Raw genomic sequence first — 18,914 nt, 5'->3', positions numbered from 1 at the left:
TTTTTCCGATTTCCCTCTTCCTTTTTGGACATTTTATGGTCTCTTGGTAATTTGTAATTTTTTTTTCATCTACCTTTTCTCTCTATTTTTCTGACAAATTAAAATTTTGGACTGACATTTTTTAAAAATATTTAATTGTTCTTTTATCTAAAGTATTAATTAATTTAAATAATGTTTGATCTTGTTCTTTTTTTTAATCCATCCATCCATTTTCTTGACCGCTTATTCCTCACAAGGGTCGCGGGGGGTGCTGGAGTCTATCTCAGCTGGCTTTGGGCAGTAGGCGGGGTACACCCTCGACTGGTTGCCAGCCAATCAGTCTTTTTATATTTTTTATTTATTTATTTTTTTTTTATCTAAAGCATTAATTCATTTAAATAATATTTGATCTAAAAAATATAAATGTAAAAAAAAATAAAAATAAATGCTCTCTGTAAAGACTCAGTTCCCATTGCTCAAGAGCCGTTCAAAAGACTTGATTCATTTGTTAACGTCACAACACTATCTCACATTTCCCCGCACTAGTGGAATGAACAAGGGAACACTATATCTTATAAATCAAGCTCCACTCCCCCCCACCTCCCACCTCCCACCGCCCACCCCACTACTGTAAAACATTTCTGTGTACAATGACTAGGTCACGAGTACATCTATGGTGCACTAATAGATTGACTTTCTTACAATATTTTTTTACACTAGTAGATTGACTTTCTTACAATATTTTTTAAACTACTACCTTCCACTATTATACAAGTATATTTCTGCACACTAGCAGAGTAATTATCTAACTATAGAGAAGTCAAAGAGCATAGTAATAGGATATTGTGTAAATGCTCAATGTCTCTCCATAAAACGCAAGAGATGCACATGGAAGGTGATTAGTGGCCCAAATCCTGTGTAGTCTTCTTAAACTACTATTAGACTACCATTAGAGGGCTTATGTTCTTTTTTCTTTTTAGTGAAAGCCAGATAAGCCAAATAATCATTTTGACTGGATTATGACTGTGTAAATCCATAAAGCCTAAAAACATGCAATCCCATTCAAGTACCAACATTCAATTAAAAAAGAAAATGGTACTTTACTTTTAATTGTGGTCCATTACTGTAAATTCATGTTCTTTTGACATTCTGTACAAAATTATACAACGCATTTGGTTGCTGAACAATGAAAATTACAGTAGTGGAAATGAGTATTAATTCATTCCGTGACCATGCCCTCAACTCAAAACAGATGCATCTGAAATATTTTCCCAATGAAATGAATACAGACGTACCTCAAATCATCTTTCCCCATTGAAATGAATGGAAGTGCCATTAATCTGCTCCAACACATGTCCCATAAACAACAAATAATTTTGTCTTAATTGGGCAGCAGTATAATAAAGTCGTGCAAAGTTGTAGTCAATTGCTATAAATGGATCAGCAATCTGGATGATGTTGCCTGGCGACATGTGTTGCTGTTTGTATTCACATATCCATTCTTTCAGCATTCAAACACTGCCATGCAGACATTATCTCGTCTAAGGTGATATCCCCATTATGTGTGAGCATTGAATTAGCAGACAAAGGTAAGGTTCTGTAGTTATAAACAATCCATCTTTGTTTTGTTTGATATAAACACCTGATTAGTGCTCGCTAGCTGATTAAAAAAAATAAAATAAACAAGCAAAAATAATTGTAAACAAATGTAACAGTAAAATCAGACCACAAACTGAAGCCGTGAACATTTATTGACATTACAAAAGAGCCAAAGAGAGTCACAGAGTTGAGAGCATTGACATGGTTGCAATACAGAGGATGGCCATTCACATGCATGAGCAAGACCAAACCAGGAGATTTCACCATTCGCTTGCTCCTCTCTGGTATGAATGATACATTTTACTCTGAATTGATCATCTCCATTAACAAACGATTTGCTGCAGATATTCAGACTTTTGTGGCACATGAACACACAGTATACTGTAATAGCGTTTTTTGTTTTTTTTTAATATATATATATATAACCTTATTTTAAAATCATTTGTTTGGCTGAACATGACATGTACAGTACACAAATGACCAAACAGGAGACAGCTGAAAAATAAATCTCAACGTGACATTTCTAAGGATATGACAAAATCCATCAAATGTTAGCTAAAGTACTAAAGAACATTTAACAGTATAAAAACACACTAATTGAAGAGTGTATTGAGGTTACATGAAGAAATATTAAAATTAGGTATGGCCAATAGAAAATGCTTACAACAAATAAAAACAATTTTAATATCAGCTGAGACAAATGTATAATGTTTATAGCAAAATCAAAATCACCTTTAATTGTTAAATGGTTAAGTGGTGTTGCTGCTGACACAGGCACTTATCAGATATATTTAAGATTATTTAAACATGGACAGAAACAAAAAGCAGAGAGCAAATAAAAAAAATTCTCGCCACATGTTGCAGCTCTCATTCCTCCTGCTGGTCTTCGTTCTGCTTCTTAGGGAGCTGTGAATGGGAGAAAGGTCAATAAAAAACAAAAATGAGTGCCAAATAAAATTGCCTAGACTCTAAAGGGGAAAAGCCTCCCTTCAAAAGAATTTAAACTTTGTTTTTGTTCCCCAATTAAACAGACAGTTTTACAATGTGAAATGTCTGGTTGTATGTTTCGAATTAGCTTGTTCACAAGGCGCACACAACAGAATTTTGCTCCAAACAAAGACTGATGGAGCTTAAATTTTAACTGTACCTTTGTTAACACATTCCTTTTGTTTCCTCTCCCCTCTTTGTTTTCTGTTGAATGTAGTCTGATTGACACACATGCAAAAAAAATGAAGTCATTTCTCCCATATTATGTCTCAGTACTAATAACAGTTCAGATAACTATATTTATGTTACTAGAGGACGTACCCCTTTAGATAGTCAGAGCCTGGCATGTCAGAGTCCAAGAAAGATGAAAGTGCCCCTTCTGATTCTCTGCCATGTTGAGCTCTGCTCTGTGCTGAAACCTCACAGTTGGATGTTTTTCGCTGACTTGGCCGCCCAATGAAGCCTCTCTGCCACTCCCTTTGGTTTTGTCCTGGTGGGGGGTCTCCATCCAAGCCAAGTTCTTCATCTAAATAGTCACCTATGTGGGAAACAAACATCAATCCATCCATCTGGGTTCCGGGGTTTAGAATTATACCATGCCATTATAACATTTATAGTACGACTAGTCAGGTTTCCATCCAAATGTTTTGAAAATTTTAAGCAAATTTTGTGAAAATGCGCAAAACAGACGTGTGACTTATGCCCGTTTCCATCCATTCTTCTTTCGCGGATATGTGTCTCGACATGACGTTGTAGTGAGGGGTACATAATTCACCCACAGAAAATTGGGACGATGGGGAGTTCCGGGTAGGAATGTTTGTTTGGACGGACTGAACGGAAGTAGTTTGTCTTGTTGGCTTCCCTCACGCATGTAAGTGAAGTGTATCGTTACATTGAGAGCTGATGTCAATAAAGCTATCTAAAATTGCATTGTTTTTTTTCTTTAATTATAAAAAGAATTGTGTTTCGTCATCTCCCCAAACATATCTTACTTTATCATCCACCATTTATTTGACATGTTGGGGTTAAGTTTGGATTAATGACCGTGAGTTCAAGTGTCTGTTTTGAAGTGGTGTAACAGCATCTAGTTTCAACTGGTTTTAAGCTATGTGATGTCAGGAGCTGTGTGATGTCAAGAATCTTTAATCCTTTACCTGGTCATTTGAACTGAGGTAAAGTTTCTGTTTGGAACTGATGTAACAGCATCTAGTTTCAAGTTATGTGACAGCTAAGTGATGTTAGGAGCTTTGTGATGTCAATCTTTAATCCTTTACTTAGTCACAACCAATCAGATCGAGTCACTGTCTGTAGTAGCTGTTTGAGAAGTGTGTTTGTGAGATTATTACCATGGTCTCTCTGTGCAACTCTCTTTGTTTCTCGTCTAGTCAAGTTTGTTCCATGCCTCTTGATGTGAATAAATAGTTAAAATCTTATTTGTGTATGCGCTTTGGGATCCAACCTCAGCACGACATTATTATGACTACAAACGTGCGTGTGACGGTCAAAACATGCAACGTATATATCGTAGTCGAAATTTGCATTTTCCTTTTTACAATACACTTCAAAATCCGCCCCCTACAAGCGTAAAAACCTTGCGTGCAAATTTTGGGCCTTTTTTTTTTTTTTTTTTTTGAGTTTATTTTGCAAAATTGTTGAAAATTCAAATAAAAACAAGTGGATGGAAACCCACCTACTGACTCATAATGTTTCATACAAAATTAAAGGTGTCAACCTTAAAAATTTCTCGACAATAATGTTGTATGAGACCTCACTAGTCTAAACTAAACATTTTGTCACTTGCCGTCGATTGAGAATGATCTCACAGTTGCTCAGGTTTCAGGCAACAACCAATCACAGCTCAGCTTCAGAAAACAGGGGAGCTGTGATTGGTCGTTGCCTGAGAACTGAGTAACTGTGATGTCATCTTCATCGGCAGAAAGTGTCAAAATGGCTGCCACCTGAGATGGTTAAAAATGGTTGGATTTTGCTGCACAACACATATTTCACCAACACATTGGCTGACTTCCTCTTTACTACTGTTACTTTTTATCTTTTATTACTTATTACTTTTGTTTTCTCTGCTTTGCTTCTGAATGTTGGTAACTACTGGTTGTTGCTTTTCTTGTGTAAAACACATTGAGTTGCCTTGTATATGAAATGTGCTATAGAAATAAACTTGCCTTGCCATTAAGTGAAATAAATGTATTGTGTGGTATGTAATTGTAATCCTTCCCCCATGCAGCAACTTTTAGTCCATTCCCCAAGCGTTGACGACATCAGTACACTACCTTGGTGCTTTAATCTCCTGTGAAAATCTGGCGACGTTCGTCCAAATGCGTCCTTGGCAGGATTTTTTTTGACAGATGCTTTTGTTATATTGTTAAGTGGAAAAGCGGTCTGAGGGCGCATGTCGCATTTGTCCTGCGTGGGAAAAAAACATGCACAGATGCGTAAACACGTTCCAAAATTATCTTTTACAATCCGCAGAAGGAATTAATCCAGGGGTGCCCAAGTTCGGTCCTGGAGATCCCCTATCCAGCCTGTTTTCCATGTTTGTCTCCACCAACACACCTGATTCATGATTAGGATCGTTATCAGGCTTATGCAAAGCTTGCTGATGAGCTCATCAATAGATTCAGCTGCATTGAAGTAGACATGGAAAACAGGCTGGATAGGAGCTCTCGAGGACCGGACTTGGGCACCACTGAATTAATCTGATGTAAAAAAAAAACAAAAAAAAAACAGGCCACTGGCATTTTTCATTATGTAACAGACAGGAAGTCGATCATTTGGAGTTGTCTAACCAACTGGATGAGTGACATACCTGATGATGAAAGACAACCGCCTCCTCCAGTGCAACGCCACAGAATTCACATGGAATCACCACGTCGCCCTCTAGTGGGCTTGCCGGTGGGCTGTAGGAAGCTGGTGAGACGGATCCTGGGAAGGTGGGGATGTTGGAGGCCAGCGTGTTAGGGAGGCTGCGCATCATTCCTGTAGCATTCCTGGCCTCTTTAGGGGGGGACGGCGGCTGCTTGCTGAAGGACGCAAAGGCGGACGCGGGGCTGCAGCCAGTCTGAAAGACAAGAGTAAAGCGGGGTACACATATACAAATGATAGGGGCTTCATTTGAGCATTTGGCTTTATTTTCTGATCAAATCATTGGCAGCTGAATGTGATGTGTAGGGTTTCTCACATGTTTAAGTCGTATCAAAATGCCACCAAACCTGATGCAAAATGAGGTCCTCTTCAGGAAACAGCTCTTCACAAAACTCACAGGGAAGCATGATGTCTGCGAGAAATCATTTACATTCCTGTCAACTGCAGACTACCAACTGTTAGAAAGAAAATATGTGGATGTGTTTGAAGTACTTTTTACCTGTTTGATCACGGTCCGGAAGGGCACTTGTGCGAGAGGGGAAGTTTGGGTAGTTGTTGTTGGATGTGGGAAGTTGACAGCCGACAGAGCTGTTGGATGTCTTCGTGTGGTCCCAGATGTCACTCCACAGACTGGCCTCGCCAACGCCAGCCATGGACTCTCCATCATTCTGCAAGCTGAGGGCCAGCATGTAGTCCAGGCCTGAAGAATCCTCGTCTTGAAGTGGCCACGCACTGCTGCGACTTAAGAAGTCGTTCTGTTCAGCTAATACCAAAAAATAAAAAAATAAAAAACATTTCAACCAAACAATATTCAGCAGAAGAGGATGTGATTTTTTTTTCTTTCCTGTGTTATATTTGGTGCTGCCAAAAACCCCAAAGATTTGCTGCTGTGTGTTAAGCAGCAGTTGTTTGAAGGTTTAGAATTACCAAAACATCTTTGGAATTTTGCACATTATTTATTAGCATTAAAGGGATCGTTCGGCTTTTTAGACATGAATCTCTATTTCATCCTCACCTCCAATGTGTGCGATCATCACTGACTTACCCCTGACAGCGTTCTGTGACACGAGTTCTGGTCCGGTGTTGGACGAGAGGAAAATAGTCCAGCAAGCTGGCTGGGGTCTCGGAAAGAAAGCGTTTTTCTTCTAAAAACTATTTGTGTTCAAAAGCGTGATACATTTCCATCACAATACTCCTTTTCTAAAAAAAAGTCAGACGCCATTACCGCCAGGCACCGCTTTTCTGTTCGTTCGTATCACTGCGTGGCGCCCTGTAGACAGTTGATAGACGCACAGCAGCCAGCTGATAGTCGCGCCTTCCGCCGTCGAAAAGACAAACAACTTGTAGATTAGTGCGCGTCTATCAGCTGCATGCGGGGCGCCTCTCAGTGATACGAACGAACAGAAAAGTAGTGCCTGGCGGTAATGGCGTCTGACTTTTTTTCAGAAAAGGAGTTTAATGATGCAATTGTATCACTCTTTTGAACACAAATTGTTTTTAGAAGAAAAACGCTTTATTTCCGTTACCCCAGACAGCTTGCTGGACTATTTTCCTCTCGTCCAACACCGGACCAGAACTCGTGTCACAGAATGCTGTCAGGGGTAAGTCAGTGCTGATCGCACACACTGGAGGTGAGGATGAAATAGAGATTCATGTCAAAAAAGCCGAATTATCCCTTTAAGCTAGCAAACCTTAGTTAGAAAAAATGGTGGTTTGGATTAACGTGTAAGTTTGAACATACAATTATAAATTATCTCGTAAACTTAAAATGGGAGTAACAAAAGGCTTGAAGCAAGCATGCTGTGCCTCTTATTTGGAGAACTGTATGAGCAAGAGTAAGAGGGAATAAGGAATACTTTTAAAAAAAAGATTTAAGTTTACTGTGAAAAGGCTGAAAAGGCCAAAACTTAAAAAATTAGGGATGTAACGGCAAACGTCGCAACATGATATTACGATACGATATTGTGGTGAGGACAGCGTATAAAAAAAAAAAAAAAAAACTCACGATATTGTTAAAAAAAAAGCTCATACTAAAAAAAAGGCACAATATTGTGCTTTTGTACATAACAGCAATGCACATAAACAACATAAACATACAGTCTCGAATAACAATATTGAGACACTTACTTGCTAATGCACGCACACATTAGGAGTTCCTCCACATATTTACTTGTTTCACAAGCATATTATTACATTCCCCTTCATCTGGAAATTAGTGTGGATTTTAAACATAGAAGGGCCAAAACATGCCGTGTGAAAATTAAACTGCACTAAAAAACTAACCACTAGAGGGTGGTAGAACTGCACAAATGGAAATCAACTTGACATTTTTAACAGATGCGCTGCTTTTAATAATGTGACATGACGAGGACGATGTTGTGGCAGTTGTAATATCGCGATATCACCATTATCGTTACATCCTCAATTATTAATATCAGTGATTTTCACCTGATCAGGATGGGTCTGTGATAAATGAAGGATTTCAACAATTAAATTTGTACATTTCAATTTGGACGGTATTAAAAAAATAGCAATTAATATTGGATAAATGAAACACAATACACAAAAAAATAAAAGATAGAGAAGAAGATCAAACTCACATCGGCTGGATGTCATATTCCTTGGAGCAATATTCTTCCAGTCGGCACTGCTTTGTCTTGAAGAGTTATAAAATGTGGACTCAAAAGCGCGTGGAAAGGCCTGTTTTCCTGCACTGAGGTTGTTTTCCTTGGGGCCTCGCTCTTCGGTTCTTAGGGGGTTTCTGATGGAGTGGCCTTCAAACCAGGCCCCTGGAGGCTGCAGCTCTGTTGGATTGCGACTTGAGTAGGTGTTGTTCCTCTCTTGGAGCAGTGTGGGACTCCCACATAACATGGGATGCAGGGCTTTTTCCTTCAACATGACATTGCACTTGCACTGTGGGCAGGGCTCGGTGCGAGCTCCACAGTAATCCTCGTGCTCTCTGGATTGACTGAAGGCAATCTCCAGTTCACAGTACTGGCATGCCACCAGTCTCTGAGAGCAGTCAGCGTTCTGTAGGAGGAAAAATTGTAAAATTGAAACCACCAAGATGGGATTCTCGAGCTTTCAGCTAATTTAAGAGAGTGCGCAAAAAAAATAAAATAAACATTTAACATTTATAAATGACCAACATTATGTACGCTACCTACATTTTTAAGGACAAGTGACACTCTTACTATACACTACATTTCTGAGTGCCTGAAGTCAGCAGTAATTTGGTATCACCAAATTCAGAATGCTTTGTCAAAATTTCCAGGCTTCACTGCAGCGGCCACCTTCACTTTTGTTGTCAATAAGTGAAAAGCAAGTTCTATTGGTTTGAAATTAAGCCATTAAGAATATGAAGAAACTAGATTAGTGATTTGCAAAGTGTGGCGCTACTAGTGATACTCTTGATCACTAAAGGCATTTGAAAGAATCACTGCCCAAGTAGAGTTCAGCTTTTAAGTACAATTTTCGGACACAATGTTAATTTGCAAATTGTGCTTACAGGACTTGCAATACTAAAGTTTTAGTGAACATTTAGATGTACGCTACTGTATTCTAATGTTGGTCTTGGTCCTTATGGTGGTACTTCTAGTACTCCGGGGTTTTTTTTGGGGGGGTTTTTTTTAATTAATGGTATTTGGCATGAAATGTGTGGAAAGGGCTACTCTAGCATCCATAGGTTTGAATGTGAATATGAACTGTTGTTGTTTGTCGATAAAATAAATGTTTCAGAGTTGATTTCAACGCTCAAAGTGTATTTCGAACACTGTCTAACTTAAATGTAGGTCAGTGTTGGAGTTATTTGACAAGTGTTGATTGATTTTGTGGTAAACCAATTCTAATATCAAAGCTTCATCAAATTAATTTGAACTACTTTTATGCAAAGACTTCTGGGAGTGACAAGTGTTAAGTTAAATGTGCCAGTTCTTTTTATTTAACATGTAATGTTCATGTTTTATTGTTAAATCAAAGACATGTTAAGTTCACTGTTACATCATAGTTTTAGTGTTGTTATAGTAACACGGCACTATGAATGAAACTGGTAGTGTGTCAGATGAGTTTCTGTCAGGTACAAGGAGAGAATTCCTTGCTTGTACATGTGCCTATCATGTGATGGCTTCACACTTGTTAAAGCGAGTACAATTAATTACTTCACCTTAATTTTTAATGTTTCAGTTGAGACGGTACATCCAGTCTTCTTTTATGTGCTATTTGTGAAAAACTATAGCTATTATTAAAGTAATTAAAGCTAATTTGTATAATGGTTATTCTTGCAATTCATTTAAAAACACGCATTGAAGTTGGTTGCGGTGAAAACCATGTCTAGGGAAAAAGAACTCAAAATTTGGTGGTGCACATGAGCGTTGCATTTTGGTCTAAAGGGCTTATGTACAACAACAACAACAAAAAAATCTCTCTGAAGCACTGCAGTCTGCCTAAATGGTAAATGTTTTTAAAGTCTAAACTTCAACAACATAGTAACTTTTAGGGGTGTGAATTGCCTAGTACCTGACGATTCGATCCGTATCACGATTCATAGGTCACGATTTGATTCGATACGATTAATTGCGATATGAATTTACAAGTCGATTGTTACGATTTTTTTACTCAATTTAGAAAATACCATTCTTTAAACTTCTTCATGTACACTGTAAGATTTGTATGAAAATGTATTATTTATTGATCTCAAACTTCAGTGTTATAACTGTGAGCCACTGTATTTAACAAACAGGTTGTAACCTTTTTCATGTTAGAACAGCATTGAAATAAAATATTAAGGCTTAATGTTCCATTAATATAACATTCTTCCATGCTTAAGGTGTGAAAGTTAGACGTTTTGTTGAATATTTTTTCATCAAAAATGGATGTTAAAAAATCGATTCGGCTGCCTATTGAATCGATTCGAGAATTGCGTACTGTAGTATCGTGATATATTGCCGAATCCATTTTTTTTAACACCCCTAGTAACTTTGTTGTTTTAAGACTGCTGTAGTGCTATGGAGACAAACAAAAAAATAAATCAATCAAAAACTTTGTCACTGTCCAAATACTTTCAGACCGTATCATGATAAAACTGAGAATTAACAAATACCTGGTGAACTTCAACTTGATTCTTATTTATCTTGAGTCCACACTTGCATGTAACCTGTAATGAAAGGGGAGACATTAATGACTCAGAATAGACGATTACACAGTTTAATTCTATTCTTTCTTCTTTTTTTCTTTTTTTTTTTACTTGAGTAAAAAGACTGCAGCACTGAAGCATAATACAGTATACAATGTTGCCTACACATGCCAGATTGTTAAAATGTATTACCTGACTATGCTCCTGTTGCTTGTGCTCCTCCAGATCTGAGCGTGGCACCGGCTCCTGGCACACATTACAAAGTGCGATGTTCCTTCTGCAATGGATCTCATGAGTGGTGAAATTTGCTTCTGGAATGTCATGTTTGCTACAAAATAAAAAGTATAATTAACAATGAAACATTATTCAATACGGTGAATATGTGAATCCTTGATTTATTTGACTTATTCACTTACCAATTGCCACAGAACTGCGTATTTTCATCTGCCATGATCTTATGAAGCCTGCATTTAAATACAGTGGTTCAGAAAACGGATGGATGTATTGCAAAGGGCCTTAACAAATATATTCAATTATTATTTTTAAACGGCCTACAATTGAATTGACAGCTTTGAGATCCTCGTTTGTTGCATACACAGTATCGTACAGTCCTTTGAATAAATAGAATCGAGTAAGCGATCGTCATGTATTTACATAAGAAAATGACAGTGATTGACATTTCTTTCACTTTGGCTTACCCGGCGAGCTAGCGTTAGCAGACAGAGGCGGTCTTCACATACGAGGAACAACCATCTTCACTTTAAGCCGGCGGGAGTGTTTTAACCACACATTAAATATAAATGGCGTTTCAAGTGACGCCTTCAGCCCAGCTATGTAGCTTAGCAACCGTCTTTAGTGTAGCTTCGCCTGAGCTAATGCTAACCAACTTGCTGCTAGCAAACTAGCCTGGCTATCGTAACTGAGAAGCTACCGCATCATCAGATTACTGTCATCCGGAACAGGTATAATAAGTGACCTTACAGTCCTCCTTAAAGCAATCATGACAGATAATTGCTTTCGAAACGAAAGTATGGAACGAAATAAAAATTCACAGACGCAGGCTACTTAGCTATAACTCGAGCACGATCATTCAATTTCTTCTTTGCTTGGAGAATAAGTTTGCCCAGAGTCTTGCCTCTCAGGCGGTCCACGTATGATAAAATGGAGAGCATGCAGAGTCCTACCGCAGTGTTGCGGTGCCTTTCAAATATGTGAAGAATTGTGCATATTTAATCTGTGAACAATCTGAATATCTGAACAATTATTGAATTCTAACTTGTTAATTTCATTTATTTCATATTGGTAGTTTCATATAACGTTAAGCAAATGTAAACCTTGATAGTCAACACTGAGGGTAAATTTTCGTTTTGATTGGTCGAATAAACGTTTGTCGCGTTATACATGCAGTACAGTTAACAGTCACTGGACTACTTCAAATAATATACCTAACATACGTTTACCATATAGGGCCTATGTATGACGTGACATTGTACCAACATTAATAATTATATGTGTAGGCGGGGACTAAAGTGGAAGGGTGTCTCCGTGTCTGCAGGACCAATACAATATCATAACTCTTTATACACAAAATAAAAACAGCACTATCCTTTATTATATTTTAATTGAGCTTCAAATCTGACAATACTGTCGTATCAAGACATTTCAATAATGTAAAGGCACAGCTTTCTCAGATAAAAATGCTGATCTTATTTACAGCAAATGTTTGGACACAGTACATACTGTACATTTGTGCAGCCCCTACCAGTCAAAATGGCCACCAAAGGATTCAATAAAACCCCCCAATTAATTCCAAGCCCTTGTACTTTATCTGATTCTACATGTATAAAAATATGAAATGTGGTTAAAATACATGAAACTAGATGTGACATGTTTGTTGTAATATTCAAATAAAACAAGAAGGGATTCATGAGCATGTAAATTCAAAAAAAAAAAAAAAAAAAGGGAGAAATGTCCACTTGTAATTACTGAAACATTATTACTAGTTACTGCAGCAGATGGTAGCTGCTGGTTGCTGATGTTCTTAAATGTCTATCTTAAGAATTAAGGTCCATTTGCAGTCAATGTTGCCAAATCAAACATCATAAGATGAATAGAATCCCAGCTGCAATTGGTAAGCAAAAAGATGGCAATACACACAGCCCCGCTGCTGTAGCCTGAGTTCAAGACAGGTTCACGACCATTATATTTACAATATTTTGGCTCTCTTGGCGCGCAGAGGCAATAGTTGTTGACCCCCGGGGAAATAAGTACCGACACTGAGGAAACGCACAACCATCCAGATTTCCACAAATAATCGGCACCACAGAAATAACCTAAGACAACAACAAAAAATCTAACTAAAAATTTGCATTCAGTCTTTCTATATATATATATATATATATATATATATATATATATATATATATATATATATATATATTGCATTTTCACTAAGTACAGCTGTTTATTGGAAGCCCTATACTGTATCTTGTACTTTACTATCATAATGAAAAAAAAAAATGGAAAATGTACATATGAAAAAGGCTTCTCACAATACAATGTAATGTATTGTCTTTACACGGCATCATGCACATCTTCAATTGGGACTGCAAATATGCTGCGTGGTTTGGTCCACCGATTAACTTCTAAAAATGTTTCAATTTACCTGCACTTTATAGCAGCAACTGTTTTAAATGTAAAAAGTGGATATTTGTTCAGTCAAAACAATAAGACAATGAATATGTAAAAAGTATTAACCTGCTTTTAAAAGAGGAAACATCTCATTACCATTTCCAAATTTTCTTGGTCTAATAAAAACGTAAACAAAACTTTTTTTTTCTTATTAACTCGTCCTGTAAAGAATACATTTAGCTCATAATGCTAATTCATATCCAAAAGGACAGAAATTAGGGTGAGGGAAGGCTCAGACAGTAGTGGAACACAGCAGAATGATTAGAGGGGGGAAAAGTACAATCCAATTGCTCAGCTGAGAGGAATGACAAGAAGGCACAAACTGAGTTCAGACCTGAAGTCACAGAGGTAGCAAGAAGAGGGAGGATGGTGGAAAAAGTGTTCAAATTCATAAAAAGTAAGGAGATATGTGTGATGAAATGTCTATCTGTCCTTGGATCCAAGCTTCTCGATCAAATCCTGCAGGGGAGCGAGCTCTCGCCGGTCAATCAGGTTGAATTCCTGCAAGTGCAGAAAAACACTCCTGCTGCACAATTTCAGAAAGACGTGGACAAACGTGCGGCAGTAACTTACCTGGACAAAGAAAATGAAGTGCTTGAAGGAGGTGTTGAGGTGAGCCTCCTCCTGCAGCTGCATCACTGAGTCAAAATGCTGATGGTAGATGTGTGCGTACACCCTGAAAAGGCGCTTCAGGATGGTTTTGGCCACAGACATGAAGTTCTTGGGAAACGGGACACCTGTGGTGGAAAACATACTTTGTATAAAATGTGATTAAATCTTGATAATGACATTTTTGTTGTTGCTTCTTTTCTGTGCAATTTTATTGACTTCCCTTAGATGGCGCCAACGTCACTGAACTGATGAGTGATTGCTTTTATAACCCAATTACCTCATTTAAACTTCCATCTAATCTAAATCACAAGATTAGTCATTTGTCCTAAAAAGCTGAAGATCTGTCCTCTGGCTGCACAGAAGTCAATTGATTCATTCATTCTTCCATCTAAATACAGCACAGACTGACTTTTGTTTCATTTATTCATATTTGGAAAGAAAACACATTTAGTTTCTGACTGCGTCTTAGTTATACCAAACCCAAAACCCTGATCAATTCGGTCGGTATACATGATACAAACTCATCAGGATGTACGGCCACAAAAATAATGTCATTTATCTGAAAAGGAAACATTTTCCTGGTTAAGATCAAAAGCTTACCAATCTTGGAGGGAAAAAGAGTCTCATCGTCCAGCTGGTCTTGGACCCAAGTCATCAGATAATCTATGTACTTGGGCGCGGAGCATTTGATAGGCTTTTTAATATTGGTACCATCAGCCCAGTGGTATTCATATCTGCAAAAAGTGACCAAGTTAAACTCAGCGAGTTTTTTTTAAGATAACAGTGACTGACATGTAGGAGATCATAGTTTAAAAGCTCTACATATCAACTTAGTTCATGTAAACTTTGCTTGGGAGGAGATAAGATAAAAATAGAAACTGAAGTGGGAAATACAGCACTATCTCTTTTGTACGTTATGTTTCTGTTAGCTGCTCCCTGAACAGGAAGTGAGCCACGGTCCTTTCCTTCTGATTAAACGCTGACCCGTCACAGTGAGAGAGGATAGAGGAAGTGCCAGATCTAGATTTGAGCAAGCGCCTGAAGGGACCGCAAGCTACATTTCAAACCAATTTATCCAAACGACTTTCATGCTAACTAACTAAAATGAAAATTCCAAAACTATAATAAAAACCCTGGTACTTGTTTGACTGTTTAAAACCACTTACTAATCTAAATGTTAGGATAACATTTGAGCAATTTGGTGCAGAAATTTAATTCAAAATCCATTTAGATAAGGTGTTCTTAAATTTCTTGGGTCCACAGACCACTTTACAGGAAAAAAAAAATTCCAAGGACTCTCTCATAATCCTAACGTTAATTAAACAACTACAGTACCCTTAAGTACCATAGGAATATATTTTTTTCCCCAACCTAAATATTCATGACCTGTTAAATACAAAATAACGTGTTAAAATATTATTAAATCAAATTAAATTTGACTATGCATGCATTGATGTACATTAAATAATCTTGTGTTATGAACATGAACAGTTTGTGTGTCATTTTATTCTTGCATCCTATCAATAATGCAGTGCAGTGAAGTTGGAGTGGAGCGAATTGTCCCATAAGTAAGTTTCCACATTGTCAGATTTCAGTGAAAAAGTAGTCTAAGCAAGTAAGGTTATACCTGAGTTGAAGGCAGTACAGTACTCTTCAAATCTATTCATTTGTATGATTGAGTGTGCTTTATTGCCTTACCTGGGGCCAGCAGACATGACTGAGCAGCTGGCCTCAGTACAAAACTCTGTAATGGTGCCGTACAGCATGTTGATTTGGTTGAAGAAATCCACCGCTGAAATATAGATACATGCAGTTAAGTGCCTAAAGTTATATAATTAATCATTAAAAAAAGATGTTTTGCCAAATAGATATGGTTTGCTTTCACGTTTTGGTATTTAATTATACAAGGTTCAATTCTCTTCTGTTGTCAGTTTTACGCCAACTGGAGTGACATACAAACAGCACTTTACTTGGATTACTTTTTAAACTTTACTGTTACTGAGTGTCTTAAGAAGTTTAACTTAAAGTTTACTGTGTTTAAGGCTACCATGGATTTTCACCTGATGGTCTGGAACATATCTCCATGATACATTGGGGTTCACTGCATCAGCAAAAACAACACATTTTATTTAATCTCTGGTGTAATAACCTTATTTATTGATTGATTTAATTTTTATTTCATTTTTATTATTATTAATTATTATTATTATTATTATTATTATTATTATTATTATTATTATTATTATTGATTTAATCTCTGGTGTAATAACCTTATTTATTTATTGATTGAATTATTTTATTATCAGTTCTTGTTGCTGCTGGACATGTAAATTTCCCAGAGGGAGCCATCCCAAAGGGATCAATAAAGTCAAGTCTAAGTCTAAGTCAAAGTCTTTTATTTCTGCACTCACTGTTTACTGCGATCCACTCATTAAGATCTTCTCCCTCTGGCAGCATGACCGCCTGTCTCAGGTTGCCACTGCCCAGCGTGGCCTCAGCATGTTTCAACAGTTCATACTGATGTGAGCCCTCTGGGATGTTCTTCTTGGGCTTGAAGGTCTTTGATGAGCGACTACTACTGGAGGGAAACAAAAGCAGAGCTGAACAGCCGTCTGATGCTATGAATAGGATGATAGGTGCGTGAATGCCTCTTATTTGTGCAACGAAAAGTATGAAAGTACAGGGGGTCCACAAGGTCTTGTTCAAACTTAAAAATAATTAGTAGCAAAGCATGTGGTGATATTTTAGTAAGATGTATTCTGTATACTCAAAGGTTTTTAATTATTTAGTTGTGTTTTTGTGGTAACACGATATGTAATATATAGCTCTGAAAATGGCTATCTTCAAGATAAGACACAATATGTATAATTTGTTCCACCATTCTCTGCATCATTTCCACAACTGTCGTAGCTTAATTACCGCAATACTGGTCACTTTATTACATGACGGCTCTGCATCATTTGCACAGCTGTCATTGTTCCTTACTACCGACTTCCTATATGCATTGCACCCTAATAATTGTAATAATTGCTTGTTTGCTGTTCATAATCGAGTGACTCAGACTACCAGAGACAAATTCTTGGATAGTTTTAACATATTAGTCCAATAAATATAATTCTGATTGTTTATTTGAAACAAAATCAGCTACACAGTCTCAGCGAAACTACAGGATTAAGTATGGAAAGCGTTTCACAAGAAATTTGTGCCCAAGAAATGAAATATGAAAAAGGAAGGAGTGGAAACAAATGTGTTAAATGAGGCAAACATCTTCAAACAGGTACTCCTCTTTTTGCAATAATGTTCACTGATTTGTTTATTGATTGGCCTTTGTACCATATGTGTTTAAAAATAGAAGGGAGAGACGAGACTGAACGAACAGTATCACAAATTATTCTTTTAGATAGGGTTGTTGTTTCCAATATCACATTGGAAACAAATATATAGGAAACAGCCCTTACATGCGATTGATACAGTGCAGTTGTACACTTCTACAAACCAAAATCACATCAACAGACACAGATGTTCAATTAAGCCTGTTTTAATCCAAACTGAGAACGATTATTTGTGTAAAGGCAGAATTCTTGATGCAGTTATCAGATTGCATAGAGGCTGTTTAGTCTACAATGAACATTTACGACACGTCAATGTAAAAGAAGTGAACTGTACGAGATGTGTCACCACCACAGCCAAAGTGGCGTGGGTCAACTAAATGGCTCAGGCTGAAGTAAATTAGTATGGATCATTTAATAATAGAATTACATTAGTGACAAAATAGACTAGACACGTAGTAGTAACAAACGTTCACAACATCTACAAGTCAGACGAAAGGAGCTACCCAACTCGAAGTTAGCATTAACGATCTCGCTAGCCTGTACGTTTAAATGACACCAAGTTGAGCGAATGGTCGAAATAAGCACATACAACGCATTCCAATGAATGACAATAATAGCCTTTTACTACAAAGTACTTCAAGTACGCAGCGAGTGTGAGCTATTTTTATCAAGCGTCTTCTTGCTTCGAGTTACTTCCCCTGTCGGTGGAACTTCAGCTAACGTTAACCACAAACGCCAATGAGAAAATTGGATCACGGCTTAGCGAATGTTTGTCAGGTTTACTTACAATAGAAAGCTCATCTTGGTGACGCGGTCTTGTCGGAGTGCTTCGATCAAACCACCTCGGTCTTTGTTCGTCGATGGCGATTGTTACTTTGACAAGGGACCACTTCAATGGCTTAGACGCTAACAGCTAACATCAACTGCACCCACTGAGGTTGGTTCTTCCTCTGGCAACCAAGGGGCCACACTGTCGCCCCCTGTTGCATACACTTGGAACCCACCGACTTATCATGAAGTGGGTTTTACGTTTAACAAGAATACATATTTTCTCACCATTCAATAAATATTAACATAACTAATTTTAAGCACCAAAGCCATTCCCAACACTACCAAAATAACCACTAGTTGTTGAGCTAGCAAGGCCTAAAAACTATCAGATGCACCAACCTCCCTAATTTGTGATATTTGTTCTATGAAACTATTCATATTAGATAAATTATTTATCTTAACTCATGATGGTCCCCGCGGAATAAATTCTGAAGTCTTAAAAAAAAAAAAACAAAAAAAAAAAACAAAAAAAAACATTGTCTAGTAATTTGCAGGAAATGCATCCAGAGGCTTCATCATACAAAAAGACAATAATCCAAAACACACTACAGTTCTAACACAACAAAGAACTTCATCAGGTGATTTAGAGACAATCGCAAGACCAGATTTAATGCAGTTACTGCAAGGGTTATTCCACCAAATATTAAAAATAAGTTAATTTAACAATGTGCAATAGTTTTGCTCAAGTGGGTCGCTTCAAGCAAAAGGTGTTCTCTCCTGAGTTGTTTTACACATCTAGATGTGCAGTAAATACCAATAAAAGCTGAAATTTTTAATTATTGTTTAATCTTTTGATCTGAAACCCTGTGTTCAATATACCTTGGCAACAAAAAATAATAAAATAACTGACCTTGCAGTGTCAATACATTTGG

General features: G+C 37.4%; 2 protein-coding genes across 4 annotated transcripts; both read right to left on the bottom strand.

The window, feature by feature from the left end:
* Positions 1-1,712: 1,712 nt before the first annotated feature.
* On the bottom strand, positions 1,713-11,864 carry trafd1 (TRAF-type zinc finger domain containing 1). 2 transcript variants are annotated; one of them, XM_077521412.1, is made up of 13 exons: positions 11,275-11,864; positions 11,132-11,187; positions 10,993-11,040; positions 10,769-10,904; positions 10,544-10,597; positions 8,046-8,475; positions 5,945-6,208; positions 5,793-5,857; positions 5,390-5,641; positions 4,854-4,986; positions 2,887-3,103; positions 2,726-2,783; positions 1,713-2,484 (listed from the first exon to the last, which is right to left on the bottom strand). In XM_077521412.1, the coding sequence occupies exons 2-13, from the start codon at positions 11,167-11,169 to the stop codon at positions 2,446-2,448; spliced, it is 1,734 nt and encodes a 577-aa protein (XP_077377538.1). In that variant the 5' UTR covers positions 11,170-11,187; positions 11,275-11,864; the 3' UTR covers positions 1,713-2,445. The 2 variants fall into 2 exon arrangements, with proteins under 2 accessions (XP_077377538.1, XP_077377539.1); XM_077521413.1 differs by lacking the exon at positions 11,132-11,187 and having other exon boundaries at positions 11,275-11,861.
* A 314-nt stretch (positions 11,865-12,178) lies between these two features.
* LOC144018827 (MOB kinase activator 1A) lies at positions 12,179-18,299 on the bottom strand. Of its 2 annotated transcripts, none has more exons than XM_077521414.1 (6): positions 17,999-18,299; positions 16,291-16,457; positions 15,578-15,671; positions 14,480-14,613; positions 13,841-14,004; positions 12,179-13,768 (listed from the first exon to the last, which is right to left on the bottom strand). In XM_077521414.1, exons 1-6 carry the CDS (start codon positions 18,010-18,012, stop codon positions 13,691-13,693), a joined length of 651 nt encoding a protein of 216 aa, XP_077377540.1. In that variant the 5' UTR covers positions 18,013-18,299; the 3' UTR covers positions 12,179-13,690. The 2 variants fall into 2 exon arrangements, with proteins under 2 accessions (XP_077377540.1, XP_077377541.1); XM_077521415.1 differs by having other exon boundaries at positions 16,291-16,454; positions 17,999-18,278.
* Positions 18,300-18,914: the final 615 nt, after the last annotated feature.

Source organism: Festucalex cinctus, chromosome 5 (genome assembly GCF_051991245.1).
Source record: "Festucalex cinctus isolate MCC-2025b chromosome 5, RoL_Fcin_1.0, whole genome shotgun sequence".
NCBI classification, from domain to species: domain Eukaryota; kingdom Metazoa; phylum Chordata; class Actinopteri; order Syngnathiformes; family Syngnathidae; genus Festucalex; species Festucalex cinctus.
Note: the sequence above shows the minus strand (reverse complement) of the source record. Positions and strands in the feature narration are given on the sequence as shown.

Bases quoted from the DNA above. Each gene is read 5' to 3' on its own strand.
- LOC144018827 (XM_077521414.1), bottom strand. The intron at 14,005-14,479 runs GTAAGCTTTTGA...TTTCCACCACAG, and splicing joins TCTTTTTCCCTCCAAGATTG to GTGTCCCGTTTCCCAAGAAC. The intron at 13,769-13,840 runs GTAAGTTACTGC...CTGCACTTGCAG, and splicing joins ACTTCATTTTCTTTGTCCAG to GAATTCAACCTGATTGACCG.
- trafd1 (XM_077521412.1), bottom strand. From the start codon at position 11,169: ATGCAACAAACGAGGATCTCAAAGCTGTCAATTCAATT. The intron at 11,041-11,131 runs GTAGGCCGTTTA...ATTTAAATGCAG, and splicing joins TCAAAGCTGTCAATTCAATT to GCTTCATAAGATCATGGCAG. The intron at 8,476-10,543 runs GTATTTGTTAAT...TTCCTCCTACAG, and splicing joins ATCAAGTTGAAGTTCACCAG to AACGCTGACTGCTCTCAGAG.